General features: G+C 40.8%; 1 protein-coding gene across 2 annotated transcripts in view; it reads right to left on the bottom strand.

The window, feature by feature from the left end:
- Positions 1-12,085: 12,085 nt before the first annotated feature.
- camkmt (calmodulin-lysine N-methyltransferase) overlaps positions 12,086-17,405 on the bottom strand; it is a 107,656-nt gene continuing 102,336 nt past the window's right edge. For both annotated transcript variants that reach the window (XM_051378960.1, XM_051378968.1), the window contains exon 12: positions 12,086-15,932. In XM_051378960.1, coding sequence (XP_051234920.1) covers positions 15,834-15,932 — 99 coding nt within the window. In that variant the 3' untranslated portion in view covers positions 12,086-15,833. The remainder of the gene's footprint in view (positions 15,933-17,405) is intronic.

Raw genomic sequence — 17,405 nt, 5'->3', positions numbered from 1 at the left:
TTTGATTTCTCAAAGTCTAAAGATGTCAATCACCTGCCTCCCTAGTCAGAGCAGGGGAATTCATACACACTGGCACACATGCACGCCTGCGCACTCCCCCGAGCACGCACACACACACGCATTAACTATCCATCAACGTCCTCCTCCCACTCCCCTCCATCTCTCTCTTGCTCTCCCTCGTCACTCCCCCTCAGCCATTCCACTATTTGAGAGTAATTTCATGTGCCAGCGTGGTGCATAATACACTTTTAATGGACAACTAATTCTCTGCCATTACTTCGTCAACATGATTACGGGATCTGCCGCTCGCAATCCTGAGGAGTTGGGCCCAGGCTTTTTAAATATACACAAGACATTAATGTCTCTCTATTCAGCTTTACATCAGGGGATGTCAGCCATTTACATAATGCTGCCATTGAGGTCTGTGACAGCCTCTCTCTCTCTCTCTCTCTCTCTCACTTACTCCCTCGCGCTCTCTCTCTCTGTCTCTCTTGCCCCAGCTCTATTTTTCGACATGATTTCTTTCCACAAAGGGCCTCCGAGCACTGCCTTTTCCCTTCTGCTGCTCTCTCTCTTCTACTCTATGAATGCTTGCACTTTCCACCAATGTCATGGAATAGAGGGTAGAGAGAGGGAGAAAGAGAGAGAGAGAGGGAGAAAGAGGGAGAGAGGGGAGTAGGGATTAGGCGAGGTTGGTTTTTCTAAAGGGGTGTGAATGGGGAAAGTTGCCTTTCCATCACCTGTACAAAGACAGGATATCAGAGAATAAAAAGGGATGAGTGTATAATTTGACCACTTAAACGGCTAGTTCATTAGGCCTGTCAGGATAGCACTTCTCTGCCTGTCGGGAGGCATGGCAGATATGCAAATCGTTTCCCCGTGGAAGACTCTGTTCTGCTCTTGCTTTCTGTTTTTTGAGAAGAAAACACACCATAGACTATAAAACACAGGCTGTGCATTAGAACAAGTAAATCAGAGTTGTGAACCTTTTGCAGCGCAGATGTGTTTAATTTCATTGCTTTTTTAAATGGGATTAATCATATTTGACGTGATAGGACAATCAAGGAAATATCAACTATGTGCAACAAAAGGTTAAAAATCTGATTGTTCAGTCCTGTAAATGAAAGCAGAGCTTTTCATATGTAATAAGGTTAATTGAGAAGAAATTCTAATTTAAAGTAACATAAGAAAAAAGTCAGATATTAGGGGGAAAGCTGCTCAACAAAATCAAATTTTCATTGTAGTTAGAAAATCCATATTGTAAAACAATAAGCACTAGCGAGTATCACAAAATGCTTATAAGGGGTAGAACAATACAGACAGACGCACGCACGCACGCATGCACGCACACACACACGCACACACGCACACGCACACACACACACACACACACACACACACACACAGTGTTCTGGTGACATAGGAAACATATTCTGTCTGCTGGCAGGAAGTTCGACCAGTGAAGTCCGACACTGAACATCATAAAAGCCTCCATCCGGTTTTGGGTACCTTTTAGCCTCGGTACACAGCCTTGCGTGCAGTGTTTGTACAGTGGGGTCTCCGGGTAAATCAAAGCCACCAAAGTTGTTATTGTCTCCACAGGGACATTTCCTATTGAGCTCTGTTTGATGTATGAGAGCAGGCCACTCTTGGCCACTTGGGCCAAATACAGGAAGTTGTCTTTCATGTTGTCGGACGCCATTTTGTCAGGTCAAGGCTGGTTTATGAGTCTCTCAGGAGCAATGGAAGTTAAATACATACAGAAAAGTATTACTGCAAGAGAAAGGTTGATTTAAACTGAGGATGGCTAATGTTTGTTATTGAGAGTTCTCCAAATTACATGTTATTCAGGATATTAAAATAGAATATTTTCAATGTTTTCTGTTCTTGACAGCAGTACAGTAGTGAACTCTTATGATTTAGATTTAGATTTTGTATTTGATAAATTAAATAACATTTAAAATAAATTTACATTCAAATAATAATTAAATATTAACTGTACATAAAAGATTCCCAGCTACATGCTATTATTGACAAACGTATCATGTAACTTGTTTTCCTGCGTATACAATGCATACTTGACATGAACAAGCCAGCTCTTTGACCAAAAGTGATAAAACCGTATGAGAATGTTGGAGCTAGCACTGTAGTCTGAGCAGTAATTGCCTCTAATGGAAAGACATATAATAGCAAGAGAGTAGGAAGGCCATATACCAGCTTAAGAGTGAGAGTACTTTTCTCTAGAAAATGGATGAAAAAGCCTCAGTGAAAGACTGTGTGTGTGTGTGTGGGGGGGGGGGGGGTGGCTGCACAGTTGGGGGTGCTGCATTGACTACCATAAGGTGGGTAACAGGTGTGTGTCCAGATGTCCAAAGAGCTCTGTGCATGTGTGTGTGGTAATGGTCTGGTATGGTCTGTAATTTGCCACTACTGCCACCATTAAAGACAGTGCTGTACTCACCATGGCTGCATGCACGTGGATATGTGCACATGTACACACTCTCTCTCTCTCTCTCTCACACTCTCACACTCTCCACACACACACACACACACACACACACACACACACACACACACACACACACACACACACACACACACACACACACACACACACACACACACACACACACACACACCTAGTTAGCCTCCTTTATAGGACAGAAAAGAAAACACAAATGCAATAGAAAAACACAACTATGAGTTTATGGTCATGCTAGTGAGTCTGTGAGGCTATACTTAGCAGTGGTTTAAGCTAAATGGTTATTATGGGAACATGCTGACAATGACAATGCTAACATGCTGCTATTTAGTCATCATCTTAGTTAAGCTTATTAACATGCTTATAGGTGCATATTAGCATTAGTTTTTATCTTGTGATAAAATTTTCATGGCATCACTAAATGAAAAGTCAGGCGATCAGCAAATGTATTACTTTGTTTGGTTTATACCTCCCTTAAGGGCGTCTGATTCTTTTCAGTCGGATACTTTCACAATCTATGTGTCCCTTTCTAAATCTTCTTCTTTATTTAAAGGCATTCTGTCAGTGACTCTTCAGCCCCCCCTATAAAACTAAAGCTCCAAAACAATCATAAGAGCTTCACTCACAAAAAAGTGACAATTACAGCACTTTTCAGTGGCACCCATGTCAAATACTAATTGATGAAATTCAGATATAAACATTCTCTTTCTCAAAATGAATTTTAAACAGTGACTGCTCATATAATATTGTTTTGACTTCCAATGCTCTGTGTTGGCATCTCAGGGTCGGAGACAGTGACAGGTAAAAACACATGCTATATATGATAACAGACATTTCAATGAATAGCTGAACAGTGCCATTAGAGAAGTGAGGGGTGTGGAGCTATGCAGATCACAGAGCAATAGAAAGATGATATTGCTATTACCAAGTGTTGACACATGAGATTGCATTTACATTTTCATCCAACGGAAACCTAAACACAGACTGTTGTTTGTGAGAGTTAACCACAAGTCTTGAATACCAAAACAGTAATCAATATGTACAATAACTTTTGGAAATTGCATTGTAAAACATGGAAAAACTCTTGCCCCTTCTTTTCTCCCCCCCCCATCTTATCTCTCTTTGTCTCTCTTTTCTCTCCTTCCAAGGCCTTTTGCTGCTGACTCTCATCCTTCACTTCCTCTCGCTTTTCATCCGACCCACTCTCAATCTCGGGTGCTTGAATAGGTTGTCGGCGAGAGACTTCTCTGTGTTTGTGTTTCGTGTTGTCAATGGCAATGGCGTTATCAATTAGTGCAGCAGTGGGAGCCCAATTAACAGCATCAAACAGCTAATTAATAGAGCTGTGTGACTTAGTAGCACACAACAGCACGCTGCATGACTCTGAGCTAGCGCAGCCACGTTATAGCATGAGTACGCTGCAGGGGAGACAGGGGAGACAGAGCTATACAGTAGTATAAATGCATCTGCACATAAACGTACGTATTTAGATACATGCAGACACCGATATATGTAAACATAGACTATATATACATATTTACCAAGGCAAATATGACAATTTACCTGCAAACCTACACTAGGCACAAACCTACAATATAATACACATATACACAAGTAGCCTACTCAAAGATATAGAAACATAACTCTGACAATAAGTAATGGATTAAAGGCATCAGTGGAAACAGGAACACTTTCCTTCATTTTGTTATTATAAACAGCAGCAGGTCATGGTACAGCTACATGTAGTGAGGGATTAGTTTACAGCAAATTAACTGTACCATTGTCTTTTCTGAAATAATCTCAACATATTGGATTATATTGATAATTACTAATATAAAGTATTTTGAACACACTCATCTAAAAAAGTCCTTGTACAGTGGTGACAGAGAAGTTGTTTGTTGTGTTTCTGTCTTTGGTTGCCACATATTGCTGTCAGATTTGAATAAATTGCTTTCAGTAACTTTTTTTTGTTGCAGTACACCATGACCTGTGATAGTTAAAGAGGTTTGTTGTCTTTTTTTCCTGTCCTAGCTGGCATTGATTTCTCTATCTTCTCCCATCATTGTGTATTTACCAGAATGCTGCTGCATCCAGACAACAAGTTAGTGATGAGACAGGAGCTCGTTAATCTTTTGTTATTGCAGTAAAAACTAAGAAGTGCAGTAAAAACTAAAACTTGTTATATTTGTTATTATCCTGTCCCTATTGGTAAATGATGAGGTGGGGCATCTATACAACAACCAAATCAAAAATTAGAATAAAAATGAGTGCTATTAGAGCTAGAACTAATTAACTGATTGTCCAAAAACTAATTGGCAACTATTTTGATAATCGATTAATCATTTAAGTTTCTTCTCTTCATTTTTTTATCATTGTAAATTTAATTTCTTTGGGTTTTGGATTGTTGTTTGGCCAAAACAAGGGAAGTTAAAATGCTATTTTGAGCAATTAGGAAATTGTGACAGCCAGTCAAAAGACTCTTTTTATTTACCAAACTATAGATAGATAATTGATAAAACAGTAAAAACTTGAATGAGACAAGTGTGCATTTTTGTCTAAAGACATAAGTGAGCAAGAGTTGGCACAGCTCGTTTCCTATCAAGGGTCGTTGGCACAGCAAAGCTGTAGGACAATCAGGCCAGCAACTGCAACAAGTAAAGTGCTCAGATATTGCCCCTACAGCTGGGCACTTGTTTGAATCAGCTGGCACCAAAGGGCACAAAATGCACTACAGATAAATAGCTCACTAGTCCTATATGGCTGAGATCCAGGTGAGACCGGGTTTAGCATTCAGTGAGGAGGTGCACAGATCATCACAGATATGATACGATTCACACGAGTAAATACAGAAAAGACAATGAGAAACTTAAAAACTGAATACAGTGTATGCAAACACAGATTCAGGGCAACAATAAGCCTGCTCTTCTGAATCATGCCAATATTTTGGGGGGATCCAATATTTTCAGCACATACTTAGCTCAGTCCATTGAAGCCAATAACAAAAAGAGAACTCAAGGCTAGTAGACTCTCGACAGATGACAGTCTGCCAGGGCCACAGGCTAGACTCAAGCTGGAGCAGAGGATTCTCCTTCTGAAGGATAAACCCGGGCCATAACACTGAAGCTCAGAGTCTAAACTCATTGGTTGGAGAAGTGGTTGCACTTATGGTGAGTCAGGGGCAAACACACACACACACACACACACACACACACACACACACACACACACACACACACACACACACACACACACACACACACACACACACACACACACACACACACACACACACACATTTATAGGCATAGACACATGGGAATTCATTAGAAAACTATGAAGTCTCCCCTACTCTCATAACTTAAAGCTTAACATTCAGTATTTAAGAAATGCACACACCTTTTCTCTCTCTCATACACACACACACACACACACACACACATTCTCTCAATCACTCACTCACTCACTCACTCACTCACTCACTCACTCACACAGGGTTGTGGTTATGGCTTAGGGAACACTCTAGCTCTATTCAATCAAACAGAGTACTCGGACTGAATCAGCTAAAGGTTAATTGCACCAGCGTCCTTGTGCACATATGGACGGGAAATGTGTGTGTACGTGCAAGTGTGTGTTTGTAAGGATGAGTGTATCTGTTGAAACCCTTACCCAACCGACGTATTGAAGCAAAATGCCTTTTTGTCGCAGAAGGATTAGTGTGGACATAATCTATGTACATTTCCCCCTAAGGAGGCAGACAAGTGGCTACTGGAGTATTTACCTCCCCCAAACAGAATAGCCAGAAAATTGTTTGGAACAGGTGCATGCCACCCTGTAAGCTGACATAGAAGAAGACCGTGAGGGAAATGTTCTTCTATATTGACCGATTCAACACTTTTAAACTGAGATTCTGCCCATTTTTGTTTAATCTAATTTCAGGTTTAATTGTATTTTTTCCAAACTGCTCATATACACACGTGGAAGAACATTATACTCTGAGAAAAGATACAATACAGTAAATTAAAAATACAGTATGTCTACAGTCTATTAGAGTGGTTCCCGCCCCTAATAATGGTTGCAAGATAAATCTGAAGGGTCACAATATGATTAATGGGATATGAAAAAGATTCAGCTATGCAAAATTATCTTTCTCCTGATAGTGGATAGTTTTACTCCCTTCAAGCGTCTAAAAATGATACAAATGAAATAATTTGAGATGGGAAAATCACTTTTTTTGTACAGCTTAGGACTCATAGACATATTAAACTCGAGGCAAAGGGTCACAAGTGGACATCGCTTAAGGGGATGCAAACCAAACAGCCTGGACACCACTAGTCTATGGTGAGGTTATAATGATATCATGTAGATACAACCAGAGTCCATTTTTTCCACCAGTAAATTAAGTGATCATACAAAACCTGAGCCTTTCAAAAGTATGCTTGTCAGACTACACTTAGTGATATGAAATATAGGACACTTTGAAATATCTAACTGATTTCATTGCTGGATGGGGTAAAAGTGTAGCAGTAATTCACTGTTACATCCAGGATATGCACTCAAACCAGGGACTTGTAACAATGGTTATACCAGTGTGTGGTTGAATTGGACCTTCGTTCCAAAGCTCTACTTTGCTGTGCTGGTCTGGGGGGCCTAAGAGTCACCGGCAGAGTGCCGGGCTGCGGCCTCGTTGACCTTCAAAGCAGAGACGAGGACCCTCTCCATCCCGCCAGCACCACTTGTGGCAGGAAGAGAGGCTTGTTGACTGGCCCCTAATGGCCCCCTGGCCCACGGGAACATGGGTCAGCAGGTTAGAGCTGTTGCCCTGGTGACCACAGGCACATAGGCCAAAGAGAAGAGGGGGCAGGAGAGAGGAGGGAAGAAGAGGAGGAAAGAAGAGGAGAAAAATAGATGGAAAGAGAACAAGGTGAGGAGGCTGACAGGTGGGTACACAGGAAGGTAATATCATATATGAAGGTTTGCCAAGATATGACAGACAAGCTATTCATACTGAAAGTGGACAAGAAGTCACTGGAGTTGTGCCCTTTAAATTTTCACGACTGATTTTTACAACTGATTCGTTTTCTTGAACCCACGGGACTAAGCTCTAACATGTTAATGACACCACATAATGTATGCTGTGCTAGAGTAAGTCTGCTGAATTTACTAATTGGTTGTCTTGCTCATTAAATGTCAAGATTTGGTGGCTCGCTGACAAAGTAGCTGTTTCACAGACTGATTGATGGCCTCACTGATTAACTGCCTGACAAAGTCACAGGCAAACAATGGCACAGAAAGGAGCTGCTTGTATGCAGAGAGGCAGGTGTTAATTCAGCGCGGCTCCTACAGTGGCTGATGTCAGCCCTCTGCCATTAAAAAGTAGGGTAAACACTGCCAAAAGAGACTGTCAACATTTATAGGAAGGACTCTCAACCAACACAAACCACTTGTGTCGTTCTATATGTCTGGCAGTCTGTTTCCTTCTTTCTCTCTCCGTGTCTTTCACGTCCACCCAGCCTGACCTAATCAGCGATAAGTTGAGTGCTTTCGTCAACAGCACAGCCCCCTTAATTAGCCCATTGCTATAAGCTCATGTGTAAGCATCACTGTACTGTGTGAATGTGCATGTGTGTGTGCGTATATATTGCCAGCCTCCAGACTGACCTCAACTCGCTCCAGTCAGTCAGCAAATAAGTCAGTCAGTGAACTTAGCCTCCTGCATATCCAGATGGAGAGGTTTAATGGGTATTAGAGATGGAGGGGCTGAACAGGTGAATTGGGATAACTACAAGCAGCCTACAGAGCCAGGCAAGCCTCTGAAAGAACAGATGGGAGCCGACGCACAATTCAGTTTGTGTGTTTACTACTGTTAAATGTGTATACGAGTGACAAAAGCAATTTTTTAAAAAGATACACAATAATAAACACACATTTCCCACTCTGTATAGACAATATCCTATCCCCCCCCTGCTCCAAGTGACTACATTAATACCACAGAATTTCACCTCCACATATTTCCCAATTCTGTCTCCTGTAATGGAAAACATTATTGTCGTCAAGGCCGGCATCAGGTGTGCGTACAAGGAGGGTTGTGAATGTGGTGTGTGTTTGTGTGTGCGTGTGGGAGGTGGGGGTAGCTCCCACTCTTCCACGTCAACTCATAGTCGATGGCTTTCTAAATTTGAAAAAAAAAAAAAAAGGAAAAAAGAAAAAATGCTCTCAGGGACTTTGCTGCATTCCACTTCATGAGCACAAACAAACGGACCAAAAAGCCATTCTGGAGGGAGAAGTGGGAGGGGGTGAGAGTGGAGGGGTGGGGGCAAGCAGAAAAAACCCTTAAAAAACAGGGAGAGATAAAGAGGAGAAGGAGGGGGGAGGAAGCAGGAAGGCAAGCAGACGGAGCTGAAAAACCAAAGTGACTCCACTACCGATAATGAGCGGATCATTTAAAAAGCCCTCCTCAAATTGCCTTGAGGAGGAGAAGAGAGAGGAAAAGGCTTGAAAGGTTTTGAGAGATTTTGGGAGATGGACGAAGTGGTGAGGAGGGGAGGGGGGTACAAAATAGAGCAGGGGACGGGTAAACATGTTGGCCTGTCAGATGCACACACTGTACGCTCACACACACATAATATATACACCGAACATATGGCTCATTTTAGTCCATGGTTGTGGTTCAAAGTGTGCAGGTCAAACAGTCAGGTGGAGGTGACCACCTGAGCCTACCTGGCACACACCATCTGTATCTCACTGAGTGTGAGAAAAAGTGTATGTGCATGCCTGAATATGCTATCTAGACAGTTTTTGGCCAAAGTAGTGAATTTTAAGATGTTTTTAGTCAAAAAGCCAAATGTTCTGAGGTAAAAAGGCATACAAAACATAAACATGTTCTTGGTTAATTTGCAGGCCATGGCTATAAAGTGTCTGAATTACTTAGAAAATGTAAAACAATGGCATGAAAATTGTGAGTGTTGTGAAATGAAAGTAAATTAAATAAAATACAAAGGCTGAACAGATAAAATTAAATACCACTCTCTTTGACCTTGTGCTTCAAAAATGAAAATTAAGACGAGTTAAGTCTTTTTGGAGAGCTGCAGGCATTGTGGCACCAAAATGCTAGTCATAGACTGTACCGATATACAGTATGTGTGTGTCTGTTTTCCATGTGTGTCTGTTTTTCGTGTGCCATGCTGCAGTGGCAACCAGTCCAAGGCCCTGGGGATGCCAGCTAGCTGGCGGCAGAATATCATCAAAGCACAACACGACAAAACATGGCTGGACTGCAGCTGAGCCCATGGTGAGTGTTGTGAAGTAGATTTGTCTATTTGTCTGTGTGTGTTTGTGTGTGTGTGTGTGTGTGTGTGTGTGTGTGTGTGTGTGTGTGTGTTCTTATGTCGGAGCTGTTTGCATGTTGCTGTATCGGCCTTCACATGTGTGTGTCTACGCTGCATAGTGTGAGGGGGTAGGTGCGCTGTATCGGTTGGTGGGTTTCGTTGGACAGTGGATATTGTGTCACTGAGGGCGATGTTTGTGCGACTGTTTTGTGTGTGTGGGGGGAGGGGGGTCACCATGTTGGTTGCTAAAAGGTTCATACATTTGTACCCTTATTGCACCCTACACACTTGCATACATGCACTAATTTATGGTGACCAAGAAAGTTTAATGCAACAGTGGATCAATGACTACTGTATGTTTAATGTGCAAGGTCCCGGTCAGCTCTATTAAGCTTTTTAGTCTTTCAGCTAATTGTTTTGGTTTAACAGCCCATAACATTACAGTTTAGGTTCAATAAAGCAGCTGTTTTCAGCAACAAAGCTCTGGTAAACCCACTACTCACAACCCACCCAACATCGGACAGTTAACAACTAGCTGGTGAACATAGTGGAGCATTTAGCTGCTAATCAGCCAGATATTTCTCACAGAAGTTGGTGAAGACAAAAACAGCTGAGCTAAGAGTGACAGGTGAGAAACATGACTTCAAATGCTAATGTTGCCCTGTTTCACCTGAATGTGTAACTAGACAAGTGTTTGCTGGAATGTTCAACATAACTTTATAATATAATATTATGTTGTAGCTTATTCTGCCGCCCCTCAGTGGCCAAAAACTGAATCATTATAGGTGATTTAAGAAAACACAAGCAAATGACAACACATATATTTAATTTCGAGGGAAAATCTGCTAATGGATCAAAGAAAAGCAAACAGAAACACATACATGATGTACAGAAACACACTGAAAATAGGAAAACAAGCAAATACAGATAAGTTTCAAATCATAGTAGTGGAAGTTTCCAGGGGACACTCATTTGCATTGAGGGTGCTAAATCAAACATTTAAATCCCTTACATGTTAACAACAATTTTGTCATCCTTCATCAACCACTCCTCACATCATTCCAGTCCTTGCTCTCTATCTTTTACTCCCTCTGTCCCCTTCTTCCTCCTCCCTGTGCTCGCCTTTCTCCCCCTCTCCTCTTTTCCTTCCCTCTCCATCTTGACACAGTGCACTGAGCCTAATCGTGGATAATTGGGTGGGAGGGGCAGTGGGCCGGCCCTGCCTTTGTGTGCAAAGGGCAAGTGGTCAAGTTAATGGGGCCCTTGTGTCGAGCCGGGAGCACTCTGTCTCTCTCTTTTTCTCTGTTCGATCACTCACTTGGCCAGTCAATCTCAGTCTCTCAGTCAGCTTCTCTTTTCTTTCACGGCTGAAGCTTTTTCCCCCTCTGTTTCGATCTACTTTCACCTCATTTCCAGCTGTCTCACTTCCCCTTTCCTTCCAGCCATTCGGCGTGTCTTGTCCCATTTCTTTTCTCTCTTCCTCCCCTGCCTTCTTGTCTTTTTCAGCCTTTCTGTGTCTTTCCTCTGTATGCAGCGTTTTCTATCTCTTCTCTGTCTCTCCGGCAGAGTGTTGGGGAGGAGAGAACAGCCCTTTTAAAATATCAAAAGACAGATCAGGAGGCCTCGCTGGTCCCTCCCTTTCTGCTAACTCTCCCTCCCTCCTTCTGACTGATAAACAGAAGAGTGAGCCTGCAGGATTAGCTGCTATGCACTACCTTCCCTCCCTCCTTTATCCCTCTCTCTTTTCTTCCTGTGGAGGAGTAGACTGTTGACTAGGCTTGATATGTGTGTGTGTGTGTGTGTGTGTGTGTGTGTGTGTGTGTGTGTGTGTGTGTGTGTGTGTGTGTGTGTGTTACCTTGTCTGGCACCAGCTTAGCCTGCAGGAGACCATTGTGTTTGAAACACAGGCCATGGCCGATCTGGGCCTGAAGGAAACTTTATTACATCTGTTAACACTGGATTTAATAATGGAACACACACATTTTTTTTCACAAGCAGCTTTGTCAGCTGTCTCCACATGATAACCATTAAAATTAGTAAGTAAAAATATATTAATCATGACAGAAAAAAATCTGATAATCTATACACATCTGCAAGGTGACAGAATATTGTCTTTGTTTTTGTGATACTAAAATGTTGAGGTAATATTTATTTTGTAATAATTAAATACAATACAAATTTCAATTATGAGCAGGGTTTTATTAATTAAATAACACCCTAGCTACAGCTGATGTATGAAATTGTCCGTTGTTCATTGAAAAAGAAAAAAAGTCATATCTTGAAGAAAATGTTTTTATTTTTATTTGTTCACAAAAAAAATCACTCATCCTTAGACTGCAAGTACAGCATTGATTACAGTGAAGCAGAGGAAATTTGATATAGGCCTACTGAACAGACAAACTCACTATGTGAGGCCATGTCCACACTAAAGTGGATACATTGGAATATTTCATTGAAGTGAACAGTTTTATGTTTGTGTCAAACCCAAAAACAATATTAAAATTAAAAAGCTATAAGCCACTCTATAACACCATGCACAGAAAACTTGAACCAGACCTTTTACACCAAATCACATGATAATTGTACATTAATATTTTTGAAACTGTCCGGTGTCCCTACACAGTGAAATGCAGCAGAAGCAGCTTAAACTTTTTGAGTGTAGAAAGAAGGCCCAAATAAAAAAAAATTGATCCAATTCGAAATCAATCTGACTTAGTGTGGACATGGCCTGCAAAACAATTCCAAGAATTCAGTTTTATAATCAAAATAAGCATAGCTGAGACATCCCACAACACAGTGACATTATTCTATTTGGAGCATTAGAGCATTCCTGTATGATGTTTGCCCAATTCTCAGCAGCAAGATCCTCGTCTGTGGCCTATAACAACTGTTGGATTTCTCACTATTAATGTTATTAATAAATCCAAATAAAGACCACACAACCTTCTCTGAATAATACCGACTATGAGTTGTTTCTGTCTGTCGATGTCACAGTGAGAGGTGGTAACTGTCCAAGCACACAGCACTAATATCACAACAAGAAGTGATGATATCACTTGTGAAAACGTGACATCACAGCAGAGGGCACAAGGGTGTGTCAAGTTTCTTTTTTTTTCTCTTTTTTTTTGCCATAAATAGAGGCAGTGACGTTGGAAGAAGCAGCATGGATGTCACAGTAAACAGTGTGTTGTAAAATTACATCACTGTTAGTGGTGGTGATGTCACTAGACAGTGATGAAGTCACTTTACTGGTGGTGTTTCTGTGTTAGCCCACAGATATCAAAGGTATACAGAAAGCTGCATTACAGATAAAAATGTAATTAAATATACTTCTAAACCCTTTGCAATGGGAACATTTTTGCAATGCAATTTAAGTCCTCAAAGCATTGAGACCACTGATAAAACTGGCTTAATTTACTTTTCTGAGTAGTTACACACAGGGAATACCTCTTATTTCTGAAGGTGGATTATTCCATTTCAACATGAGGAATGTAAACAGCAGCCACTGAGAGATACTGCATAGCTTCTTGGCTGTTGTATACAGCAATGGATCACAGTGAAATATGGAAACACCTTACTTGTGATAGATAGGTACAACTTTAGGCTTGAGTGACCCACTGACACTTCAGGAAAACAGGGAACAGCTGAATGCATTGGAAAGACCTGAGTGAAGCAGTTAATTGTGCTGATAAAAAAAAGAAATGCCAACAGAAAATAGAGGAGCATGGTCTGAATGTGTGAACATTTTTCGCTTGAAGCTATTAGGACATTGTGTGACTTTCAAGAACTATGTTTGCACATATTTGATCCATTTGAAAAATCTTCTAACCCCGAATGTCCACTGGATGTGGCTGCACAGTGTTCCTGTTCAAGCAGCCAAATATAAAATGAATATAATATTCAAATATTGTTTTGAGTGGTTTGGCTGACATTTTTTGTGTTTTACATGCATACACACAAACACAAGTGCAGCTCAGTTATGATCATTGGAGTAACACTTTGAGTTATGGAGTGCATGCCATCTTTGTATCTATCTGAGTAGTGTATATTAGCAGAATTAAAACTGAAACATTCCTTCTCCTGCTTTTCAGACTTAACTGGAGAGGTGACATAAATGAACAGAAAGACATATCAATAACAAATTAAGACAACATTAAATATGAATGTTCCTGTCAACTGTCATTATGTAGGCAGTACATACATTCAAATGTAAATGTTGCACTTCAGAGACAACAGCAGTCCCAGCACAAATAGGCCCTGAACTTGGAGTTGGCAGCAGACTGTCTGCAACCAGTGGACATTGGGGGTAGACACAGGGGAAAAAAGAAAAGAAGAAGAAAAAAAGACGCAAAGAAATCCTGCTCTGTATTAATAGCATATGACTTTTTCTATCTATTCCACAGTATTTGGGTCACTTGTCAATAAATGTGAGAAGGAGTCATTGTAGTCTCTCTCTCTTTCTGTCTCACTTTAGACACAAGCACTTCCTGAAGGTGGTTTCAGACTAGGAGCTGCCACAGGATCTGATTGTTGCCAGTCTGATGACTCATTTTAAGCTTTGAAAGCGCAAAATGTTTGCGAATGAAGTGACGTAGGATTCAGCTGGCGACTCAAATAGACTCGCCAGCCCCAGTTATCTTTGAAATCCATCGCTGTCAGTGCGACCTGGAGCAGTCATGACAGCAGACAAAATGGAGCTGCGTTTTGTTTTGGAAATCCATCAGTAGCAACTTTTTAACAAACTAGCAGTAAAGCAGGAGGCGGTGGTGATGTTGGTGGGATTGGAGAGTCAGAACATGTTGTACAGTTCACAGATTATAACACCAACAGAGCTGTGTAATAAATAAAATGACATTATGTGACATACAGTGTATTACTTGTATCTGTGGCGATGTTGCTGTGGAATATGCTAGGTGTAGTTCCTGGGCAGCAACAACTGCTGAGTCTGAAAGCACCTTAATGTATTAATGCACTGTTGTAAGTAACGCACAAAAGAAGTTATTAAAACTGACCTCTGACTGGGATGAATAAGTTCTATTAGAAGAAATTAAAGTGGGGGAGGAAGGGAACAAAGAAAGAAAGGAAACGCACAGGAAACTGTGAGTTGCTCCACAGTCTGTGATAGTGAATGAATTAGAGCTGGCCTCCATGCTGGGGCCAGAAACACAGTGGCATAGGTTAATACTGACAGTTAAAAAGAGCCAACAGAAAGAATAACTGACACCTACAGTAGGACTGACGGAGGAAATGCCCATGAAACTCACTGACTGAACAGTTATTAATTATATAATAATAATAAATTAATAGTAGTAGTTAACTGAATAAACTAATTGGCTTGTTAGCTTTAATGATAACTGGATAAATGGATAATTAACCAGCCATATTAGATAACTGAATACTGACTGGTTATCTATCTGGCTGTCCAGAGGACTGTTTGGCAATGTGGTTGACTTTTGTGGATGCTTGATTATCCAAAGGGATAACTAGCTTAGTTGACTGATTGATTAATGATTGTGATAATGAAGTGTTAGGTCAAACGGTTTGACCGACTGACTATTTTGGAGACTGACAGTAGTTATTTGGCATATGGCAGATGGTTAAAACATAGTAGGTCAGAATAAATCTGCCTCTCCTTTTCTTTCTCCTCAGCTGCAGTGAAAGTATCCCCACTGCTTTGGAAATGAGGTTGTTCCCCACAAACACTTCAAACTACAAAACATGCACGCTCAAATATTGTCCAAAGCCATGCACCATCTGATAATAAACCCTCTCAGTGGCCAGTATCAATATGAAAAATGTCTCCAATATGACCACAACTAGATTCGCTCTGTGCCAATCTGACTAAACTTTGCAACAAACCCTACTCTACCGTAGCTTAATACTGCTCTTTCAGTGCAATTCTTCCTCCTCACTTTGATCACTCATGGATCACATTGATGACATGACTCTGTAGGCTCAATCCATCTCAAACATCCAAACGCATGTGGAGTGGTAGTGCGTGGAACTGAGGGCTCACTTGTTTTGGTTTACTGAGTGTGGCTGACAGGTTGAGGTCCTTTGGTCAAGGTGATGAGGAGAGGATAGTGGATGTTCTCATCGTATACCTCTTTTCCCTCTCTCAGCATCTGGAAAGTACACAACATGAAAAGCATTAACACAGACTAAATATTTTACATCACCTTTCTTGCATGTCAATCTCTCCTCCCTCTCCCCCCAACCCCTGTCTACTGTCTACCATTGAAATTAAGGGGAAAATACCCCAAAAACTACACAGTTTTAGTAGTTCCATGTCCAAACATTTCTCTGATTTTATTGTTCTTCTCTCTGAACCTTTAATTTGAAAACCCTGTCAAGAAAATCATACTTCCAACATGACAGATTCGATCAAGATAATGTGTAATTACAGTATGTAATGGAGCTCACAAGCAGATAATGTTGAAGATCAGACCGCCGGATATATATTTAACAAACTGAAAAAACTAAAGACGGAAACTAATAATTAAATGAAAATTAATAATTAAATTTAAAACATAAAAAAGAAAACAAAAATCAAGACAATAATAACCTTATACACAAACTCAGTGAATAAGTCCTCATAAACAACACATGATTAAATCTTACAAAGAAATAGGAGTAAATATACACTTATTTATTTCTACCCCTTCTCTGCTTCTTGTCAGTTAAATTATAAACTTTAGCTCAACATATATTCATATAAACACATATACACAAATTTAAATACCTATATACATACACATATATCCACACGCCACCCTACATATATGATTGCCACATTGCACTGCAAGTTTTATTCAGCTTTTTGTGATGTAAGACCTTTAAATGCAGAAAATTCTGACATTTGAGAAGGTGGAACTAGAAAACTTTTTGGCATTTTTGCTTGAGAAATAATGATTAATTGATTATGAGAATAGTTGCTGATTATTCCAGCTCTAGTGAGCATAAACACACACACACACACACACACACACACACACACACACACACACACACACACACACACACACACACACACACACACACACACACACACAGAGCTTTGTGGGGTGCCCATGTCGTGCCCACTCGGTGCCCTTTTAAGCAGACTTGGCAGTTCGGGCATGCACCAGCTAATCAGCTCGCTCAGCGTCTGGCCAAATGATCAGAGATTTATGAAAGTGAGTTTAGTCGGTCTGCTCATGTGAAAGTGTGTGACTGTCTGTGAGAGTGTGTGCATGTGTGTGGTGAGACCAGGATAGGGGAGAACTGTGTGAAAAGGTTTCCTGACAACAAACAAAAACTCAGACTGACCCAAAATCCCCTCCCGTCAACGGCATGTAAGTGCTATGCAAGTGCTCATCCATCCAACTCAAACCTACTCACATTGCAAACTCAACTGCTGACTGCGTGCTGTTTCCCCAACAAATTAGGCTATTTTTGCGGCACTCATGAAAATCATAATGTTGTGGGTCACAGTTGTTCTTATTTTATATTATTTTAGTTTTTCCAGCATCAAAATATCTGGATCAGCTTGTGAGTACTTTAAATGTGTTCCACACTGCCACTACAAAACTACAAGACATAATTGTTCATTTCAACTT

Source organism: Dicentrarchus labrax, unplaced genomic scaffold (assembly GCF_905237075.1).
Source record: "Dicentrarchus labrax unplaced genomic scaffold, dlabrax2021, whole genome shotgun sequence".
NCBI classification, from domain to species: Eukaryota; Metazoa; Chordata; class Actinopteri; family Moronidae; genus Dicentrarchus; species Dicentrarchus labrax.
The sequence above is the reverse complement of the archived record's forward strand: the minus strand, read 5'-3'. Positions and strand labels throughout refer to the sequence as shown.